This window comes from Plectropomus leopardus, chromosome 6, assembly GCF_026936395.1.
Source record: "Plectropomus leopardus strain MGB_pleo_1.0 chromosome 6, ASM2693639v1, whole genome shotgun sequence".
Taxonomy (NCBI): Eukaryota; Metazoa; Chordata; class Actinopteri; order Perciformes; family Serranidae; genus Plectropomus; species Plectropomus leopardus.
This window is the reverse complement of record NC_142181.1, coordinates 8997664-9006794: the sequence shown is the minus strand read 5'-3', so window position 1 is coordinate 9006794 and position 9131 is coordinate 8997664. Positions and strand designations below refer to the sequence as shown.

Below are 9131 nucleotides of genomic sequence, written 5' to 3'. Positions count from 1 at the left end.
CTTCTTTTAGTTTCCACAGACTGTAAACTTTGTGGTTGCCACCTTCATATTTAATCTCTCTTGTTCTTTTCCCATTAAGGATTAAATCAAGGTCAATTTAATCTGTTGTAATCTGTTCTGTCTGTAATATATATATAAATATATATAAATATATATAATGTGCATGTAAATCTAACTGATAAATCCCGCCCGCGTTTTTAGTGACTCCTGCTGTAAACGTGTGGACTTAGTTGACGCCGTAACAGGAAGCTGTGGTTGATTTGGGGGGGGGCGTGTTTTTGTCACGTGGTTTAGGTGCGGTCATACTCCTGTGTGCAAGAAAAGCAGCCGGTCAGTATTTCTGGTCACTGGTTTGGCAAAAAACGCACCAGCAGGAGTCACCATGTCTTTGGATCTGACCGAAGGTAAGCTCAAATCTACTTTGTGTTTAGGAGGAAAACCTTGAATGTTTGTCGCGGTTGACTTCAACAAATGTCTAAATTCTTGGTTACTGGAATTTAGGAGCAACAGGGATTTTTTAGGCCAAGTTTTCCTCCTGACAGCTTGATTATTTATCCAATGTGTGCTGTAGAAACACAGTCCAAATGTGTAATCAAAGACAGTCCCGGCAAGATGTGTTTGATTTGCTGCACTCCAGCTGTGTAACGAGGCTGCCTCTGTGTCTCAGATTTTGTTTATTATCTGTGTCTTCTGCATGTGTGTAGCTTTAGGTGGGGGTGAGGAGGTGAAGAAGGATGATGCTCAGAAAAATGAGTTTAAGTTTCCCTGGAGCAAGGACAAGGATAAAGACAAGGTTAAGGTAGAGGCTTTGTTTGTGTGCATTCAAACAATACCAAAAACTAAAAAGACACAATCAATGATTTATTCAGTCTAAACTTTTGCCATTTTCAGGGAGACAGCAAGGACAAGTCCGACAGCAAGGACAAGTCTGACAAAAAAGACAAGTCTGACGAAAAGGACAAGTCCGACAAAAAGGACAAGTGTGACAAAAAGGACAAGTCTGATGAAAAGTCAAAGGATGGAGACAGCAAAGACCACAAGAGCAAGAACAAGAAGAAAAAGGAGAAGAAAGAGGGAAATGAATCTGGCTCATCCTCATCCTCATCTTCTTCTTCATCCTGCAGCAGTGATGAGGTAGGCCCGAAGCTGCTGTTAGAAGTTTAAAAAAAAATCTTACTAATGTGATTTTTTAATATACTCTAGTGAACCAATTTCGATTTTCCCCTCAGTGTTCAGTTTGAAAGTGTTCACACTTCTGTAGTTTGTTGTTCTCAAGACTTTTGCAACTGCAATATAAGATTAAATGTAGGTTACCAGGTAACATACCTGTCAAACCTCGTTTCAAAGGAAAATGTGTGTACAATTTAGTTTGGAGCAAAACTGGTGGAACAGGTCTTGACAAGCAGTGTCCCTTCTTATCAGTTGTGACACACCACACCCTCCTGGGTGTGTGCTCTTTTCATAGCTCATACTGACATCAAGACAAACCCCTCAGAGCAACTCAGAGCAACCCCTACAATCTCACATGCTTTCAATCAAATCATTTTGTTGTTCAGTGGAACAACGCGTTGGCCACTTTGGTTTTCCATGACTTAGAGAAAAGAGCCAAACCCAGAGTGGGAGGGAAGAGAAACAGGTCAGACAAGATAGCCATAAAAGAAATGTTCACCTCAATGGAAGTGAACACACTGCGGTCATACCTGTCATGGCATGATTAAACTCTAACATTTCTGCTCTAAATGTGAGTGTAATCTTTGTGCTTATTATGGCTCATACTGTTGCAACAATGATTCATACGTTAAAGAGCCGTGGCACTCAAGATATTCTCTAATAAATCATTTTGAGTAGCGCTTTTGAATAGAGTTCACAGTATAATTATTTAAACTTCTAGTGCAGCAGTACATACTCATTGGTAAAAGAGAACAAGATGTGCATTTGGTGACAGAAGAGGTAACAATCCGGGGGAACTTGAAAATAATAACCGCACAACTCTCTGACAATATGCTCTGAGGTACAGAGGACCATAACTCTGGAACACCAGTCCTCGGACAAACTTGTCCATCATTATTCTCATTTAAGTCTAACATGACAAAACACCGGTGCTGTAGTTTTAGCTGTGTTGATGTGGTATGCATGCATGCATACATACATACTCACATACATATGCATATGCATATACATATATACACCCATATATACACATATACACCATACACACCTTGATCAAATCAAACAGGAATTAATGCAAAAAAGAACAATTTAATCTGTATAAATACACACAGACGTCACAGGACAATAAATTAAATTAAATTAGGTGGTTTTAACACCTTGAGGGCTACAGATGATAACAATATAAGGGTAGTTAAACTAAATACTTTCTACAGGCTTTTACTCTGAAACAACAGGTCCGAGAAATAAACTGGAACAAACAGAGCGAGCATGTAGCCTATTCTTTGCGTGTACAGGGCACTTCAGATGCCTGAGGAGGTACAGGTTTATGTGGATTTTACACAGGGTGTTGTAGGAAGTGCAGGACCTTCAATGCTTTTTTATGATACAGCTGAGCTGAAATGCAGAAACGTTGCAGAGGAACCACTCAACAGCCAAGGCAGGTGTAGAAAATGATTTTATATCCTGTCACAGTGTAACTGTCAGAAACAGTGAAGCATAAAAACACTGCAGTCGTTGAAAAACATAACTTGAGAGTCACATTTATGATATGACAATCTCATGTGTATACTATATATTACTACGTCAAGTACTCATGTCAACTCAAGTCACATTTTTTTATGGAACACATTTAAAAAAACAACAAATGTTGACCAAAGTGCCGCACAAGGAGATGAAACAAAAGAAAGGCATTCTCATGTAAAAACACAGGGAATGAACAATAAAAACAGCCATAAAAAGGAGAAAGTAACTAAAGTTCATTAGAACATACAATATCACTACAAAATCATAACACGAAAATAGCATTGCATAAACAACAAAATGAAATACATAGAGCCGGGCAGTGTGGCCAGCATGTTGACGTAATAATGGTAAAAAGGCTTAAGAATGGGTCTAAAGACGGATCTTAAATGTCACTGACTGATCTGACTGTTGGAGGGCGACTTTTTCACGGATTAGGACCAGCAACTGAAAATGCTCCATCACCAATAGATTTGAAGTGGGAACATGTAATATTAGCTGCCTGATATTAACAATAATAACAGTATAAATCCTTATTTACTTTCCACATTGTCACTCCCTTAATCCTTAACTTCACATTTCTCTTGCACCTACATGCATGTATCTTTCAGAGATGGTGAACTGTAATTACAAATATTTACAGTTGAAACTGGAAAGAATTATACTGTAAATTGCGAGCCATAATATTAAGTGTTACCCCTTTCTGCAGTAACAGCACTGTCCTTTTTTGTCATTTCAGGGTTAATGCCTCCTGCAGGAACCGGACTGCTCTACTGGTCTCTAGTGTCTATTAACTGAATGACTGTGTGGTAGCTGGCCGACCGCCTGCTGGTCGTTTCTAAACAAATCTGCTGATTCACTGAAGTAAATGTTTTGACACAAAAATGCCTGCAGGATTTCTTTTCCCCCATCAATGTCTTCTGTTAAGTAAAGTATGTTTTCTTTACCACGAGATGGCAGTGTAATCTGTTTTCAGGTCAAACACAGTTCTAGTCTCAAGTTTTATTTTCAAGATTTACATTGTAAGGGTACAAAAATATAGATGATGCTGTTTGTCATTGTAATTGATTGAAATGGATTCACTTAAGTAAGAGAATAAATAAAGCAGGTGTCTGTTATAATATGTCTTTTTTTAATGGAAAACCTCAGTCTTCACTGAATGTGTAATGAGAGCTGAGAGCTTTATTTGACCGTTAATCAAGATAATGCACAACCAAAAAATGGAAAATAGCAACATTTGCTACAAAATAAAAAGGAGTGTGCATCATCAAACAGCATACATGTAGTGTCCCGGTAATCATTCAATAGATCATGTTTTGGCTCACATTGTGCTTTGGTGCTGTGTCTCAGGTTATTTTTTCCCTGTGACAGTGTGACAGTATAGACTGTTTCAAATTCTGCTTTTGTATTTAGACATTAGTACAAATATCTTCTCATTATTTTTTTCTAAAAGATTCTTTTAAAGGTTTTAAACACTGTGCTGCATAAAGCTGGTCTGCCCTCAGGTGACACCAGAGAGCTCCTCCGTACTGTAACACAAACACATATGGCATGACATACAAGCTGTTCTACATTCTGTAACACCACTTTTCATTGTTAGATGGATGACGTACAAATTGTACGTCTCTTTGTTTTATTTAAAACAAACAAACATAATTACAGCTACAGTTATAGTCACACCCTTCTCCCCAGGTTTAGCCTTAAATCACCACCAACAACCATAATAACACTATGTTATTAATAAAAAAAATGTCAGAATTTTTAAATAAATGATATCACAACCTGTGATGGGAAGTGATTGCAGAAGTACTGCACATTTAAATATACTTTTGAGGTACTCATTCTTAACTAGTGTTTCCATTTTGTGTGACTTTACATTGAAATAAACCACATGTCAGAGTATTGTACTTTTTGCTCCACTATATTTATATGATTGCTGCATTTACTTTGTGGTTTAATATTTTGTATAATCCAAACACTATTAACCATAGTATTTTTGCCATTGGTTCCCTTTTTGTCCTGCTCAGCCTTGTCACTACACAGGTTTGCAATGTGCGTATAATTCTTAACTTTGATATGCGAGCTTGGACCTGAAAGTATCTGTCCTGCAGTAAATCAGTAATCCAGCTGAGCAGTGGTTGGGGGTGTGGTTAGGTGCAGTTAAAGCAGATTTCCTGTGTGTGTCTCTTTGCTCATTTGTTTGAGAAGGCGCACTGACGGGAGACACAATGTCGGGTTTTGATCTGTGTGATGGTAGGCTCAAATTTAACCCACTTTGTCTATTCAGGAGAAAAAAACTTGACTGTAAATGTTTGTCACAGTTGGCTTCAACACTGAGTGATGATAGTTCAAAATTTTATGTCATATTTATTCTAACCTCATATGTCAAATCTGTTTACCACCTGTCTTTTTTTTGCATGTGCACAGCTTTAAAAGGTGATGAAAAGGTGGCGCAGGAGGAAGCTCAGAGGGATGAGGCATTTTGTAACAGGTATAAGAGGAAGGATAAGGTAGGTGCTTTGTATGTGTACATTCAGTCAAATATGTCCATTTAGTACATACATGTGGTATGCATCTAATTGTAATTTTAGCAGTTTATTTTTGACAACAATGCAAAAAAGTTGCTTCAGTGGTAAATTTGCTTCATATATGCCCTTTCACTGGCAGCTCCTCAGCACAATACACATGATTCTTACTCTGCCATTTTGATGAATTATGATAAGTGCACTCAAACACAACCCTAAAATCCAATCAAATAATGTACTCAGTCAACCTTTGCCATTTTTTTTAACAGGATGACAAGGACATGTCTGGATGTAAGGGCAAGTCTGATCATAAGGACAAGTCTAAAAAGAAGCACAAGGACAAAGGCTGCAAAGATGGCAAAAAGAAAAGGGATAAGAAGGGAAAACAATCAGGCTCCTCATCCTCATCCTCATCCTCTTGCTCATCTTCATCAGCCAGCAGTGATGAGGTAGGTCCACTCCTGCAATCCTTTTTTTAAAGATGTCTTTCCACTGAAGTTGATATGAAATGGCTTTACTCTAATGAACTAGGCCTTAGTGTTTTGGATTTTTGTTACTCTGTACAGCCTTTTATTTCCCTTAGTGTTCAGTTTGTGTGTGTTCCTGCATTTCAGTCTGCAGGTTGTCTTTCTCAAGACTTTTGATAACAAGATGTGATAAAACGCAGCTCACCTGCTTTACCTGTTACACCTTGTTTCAAAGGTTGACAACTTGAGTGATAGGCTTATTGGTGCACGTAGAACATCCACAACAGGTGTGACCAGCAGTGCCAGTTTTAATCAGATATGACACATAAAGCTCATTCTCATGTTGTCTCAACATGTGAAAACCTTATCTGCATATTAATTTTAACTTGTTGTAACCTGAATTCTAACTTTAAACAAACCAGACTATATCATCACCTTTGGGTTAAATCCATTTCCCTAAGCAGCTTTGTTCAGAGGACACAGAACATGTTGGTCACATTTGTACAGATTATATGTACATCACGCTGCAGTCATGGTCTGATTAGACTCCCTAACATTCCTGCTTCAAAAGTGAATGTAGTTTTGGTGTTTGTTATGGCTTCTGCCACAATGACTCATAGATTGAAGATACACAAGCAGCATACTAAGTCTTAAAATAACATTGAAACCACTGTGCAGTAACAGCATTAACTTTTTTCTTGTCATTCCAGGAATGATGCTTCCCTTTGGGGCCAGCCTGCTGTTAGCTTCTCATGATCTATTGACAAAGGGACTGAGTGTTGTTGAGTGTGCAGTAGCACCACATTTTTTTCATGTCTTTTTGTAAGTGGTGCTGCTACCTACACGCACGCACACACACACACACACTCACACACACACACACACACACACACACACACACACACTATGCACTGTGTGTAAGGCATCAAAACCTGGGGGCAGCATCAAAACAGCGAGTGATCATCAATCATAATCAAAAGGATGAACTATTTAAAATTATGAAGAAGTGCACATCCACAGTAGTCAACATTAAATGTTATATATAATTGGTTGAAATAATAACAATGATAAAAAAAAAAAAATATGTGTAATTTATAATGTATACTGCAATTGTAGAGTTCTGGCTTTCTCATTTGTAACATTGAAACATTGCTGATTAAACTATATGGAAGATTGCACTATGTGTGTGTGTGTGAGAGAGAGTGAGACAAAATGCCTGGAGGATTTTTTTTCTTCCATCAAGTTTTTCACCTGCAAATGTTGAAGGGAACAAAGTAACCAAAAAAAAAACAAAGTTGCTGTCAAATAGCAATACAAAATACACAAGTAAACATCATTTGGGTAAGATTTATTATTGGACATGCTCTACTTTGTTATTCAATTTAGGTCTTGAAACTAGTTTTTCGTCAGATTTAGCCAAGTTTTTACCTCGACAGCTGGATGTTTTTTGGCCAAACAGCGGTTATTATATGACGCGATGTACAAGGTCTTCTGCATTCTCTAACTTTTGTTTTGTTAGATGAATGAAGTGCACACCATTACCCATTATTTTAATAATAAAACAAAACAAAACATTTCATTTTAGCTTACAGCTATCACAGGCTCCTTTGATAACACAATATTAATAATGAAAAATACTGCCTATCTAAGTATATTAAAAATTATACAAAAATAAAAAATATATATACAAAAAAAAAAAATATATATATATATATATATAAATGATACCACAGCTATGGTGGAAAATACGTACATTTAATGAAATACTGCACTTGAGTATCATTTTGAGGTACTTCAATAGTTGAAATGAGCTCCTGGATCAATTTATATTAAAATGCTTTTGTCAATGCAGAGGTGATAATATACATTTATATATATATATATATATATATATATATATATATATATATATAAATGGCCATTCTGCATAATAACTGCTTCTTACTTTTGATACTTAAATTTTATTTTGATACCTAATTTTACTTAAGTAAAATATTAAATGCAGACCTTATGTGATGGAGCATTCACACTAGCACTGATACTTTTACTATAGGTAAAGAAAATACTTCTTTCACCACTGACCACATTTTCTCCTTGTAAATAAAAAAACACAAAAGAAAAACTTCCAATATTATTTAATCCCAAGTGCTTCTTAAGCAGTAATTCAAATATGCTTAAAATATATATTTAATAAATTATATATGAGTGTTTGTATGTAATGCCAAACTGTGAGAACCCTTGATCTAAGATCTTTGTTTTTTAGATGCTCCAGAATGGTCAGTGTAGCTGTTAGGTTTCTAAAAGTTCCTCTCCAGAAAGCAAGACCATGTTACAAAATTAAAGATTCAAAACTTAATTGTTACCTGCATCAAAGATCCAGCACCCAGTCTTAGAAAGTTTAATTGTGAGTGAACCTGCTGTGTCTTGTCATAGTAAAACCTTCCATGGAGGACTATCGTGAAACATGTCAATCGAAAATAACACAGCTGGTTTTGGGGCGTGGTTTAGATGTTGTTAATCCAGGGTTTCTGTGTGTGTGTGTTTGTGTCTCTGTGTTCGCTTGTTTTGGAAAGCACATGAACGGGAGTCATAATTTCAGGTAGGATCAACTTTACTTTGACAGTATTTAGTAACCTATAAGGTTAATGTTTTTCTTGAATGATTTCAACAGTATAATTTAAGTCTTGGAGACTGGAATTGAAGAGCAACAGGGTTTTATTTTTTACTTGGACCTGACAGTTTAAGTCGATATCCATTAATTAGATATTCCATTTAGAAAATGATTAAAAACATACGGCCAAAGAAAGTCCCAGCAGGGTGTTTGATAAGATAAGATAAGATAATCTATTATTAGTCCCAAAGTGGGGAAATTTGTTTTGTTAAAATGGTTGTGCTCTTGCCGAGGTTGCTTTTGTCTCTCAGATGTTCGATGAAAATAATTTATATTTGTATATCACATTTATTCTAACATAATATTTCAAACCATCTTACCATCTTTTGCTTGTGTGCAGGTTTAGGTGACAAGGTAAAGAAGACAAAAGTTGCAAAGAAAATGTGGCCCTGGAGCAAGAGGAAGAATGAGAAGGTAGGGTAAAATAAAGTAGAGGACTTGTATTCTGTTCTTATATTCTGCATTCTGTTTAATGTAGAAACTACTTTTGATTTTGTTTTATTTTATTTTTTAGACAGCAAGGCCAAAAGTTCCTATTCTGGTAATCTGTGCTGCCAATGCTTTGGCACAAAACACACAATTCTTACTCTTGATAGATTTTAATAACTGGACTCAAACACTAAATACTCAAATCTAAAGACTAAATCTAAAACACTAAAGACTCAAATCCCTAAATACTAATCCAACAATATCTTGCTGAACAGAAACTTAGCTAAAAACTAGTTTTCAGCTAAGTTAGTTCAGTTTTAACTGTAACATGCCTGATGTTACATTTAA

At 36.3% G+C, this 9131-nt stretch overlaps 1 protein-coding gene across 2 annotated transcripts; it reads left to right on the top strand.

The window, feature by feature from the left end:
- Positions 1 to 246: 246 nt before the first annotated feature.
- On the top strand, positions 247 to 6861 carry LOC121942773 (uncharacterized). Of its 2 annotated transcripts, XM_042486023.2 has the most exons (8): positions 247 to 404; positions 705 to 799; positions 892 to 1134; positions 3431 to 4442; positions 4487 to 4944; positions 5119 to 5201; positions 5486 to 5665; positions 6394 to 6861. In XM_042486023.2, the coding sequence occupies exons 1-4, from the start codon at positions 383 to 385 to the stop codon at positions 3434 to 3436; spliced, it is 366 nt and encodes a 121-aa protein (XP_042341957.1). In that variant the 5' UTR covers positions 247 to 382; the 3' UTR covers positions 3437 to 4442; positions 4487 to 4944; positions 5119 to 5201; positions 5486 to 5665; positions 6394 to 6861. The 2 variants fall into 2 exon arrangements, with proteins under 2 accessions (XP_042341957.1, XP_087934755.1); XM_088078629.1 differs by having other exon boundaries at positions 3431 to 4944.
- Positions 6862 to 9131: the final 2270 nt, after the last annotated feature.

Bases quoted from the DNA above. Each gene is read 5' to 3' on its own strand.
- LOC121942773 (XM_042486023.2), top strand. From the start codon at position 383: ATGTCTTTGGATCTGACCGAAG. The intron at 405-704 runs GTAAGCTCAAAT...GCATGTGTGTAG, and splicing joins GTCTTTGGATCTGACCGAAG to CTTTAGGTGGGGGTGAGGAG. The intron at 800-891 runs GTAGAGGCTTTG...TGCCATTTTCAG, and splicing joins AGGATAAAGACAAGGTTAAG to GGAGACAGCAAGGACAAGTC.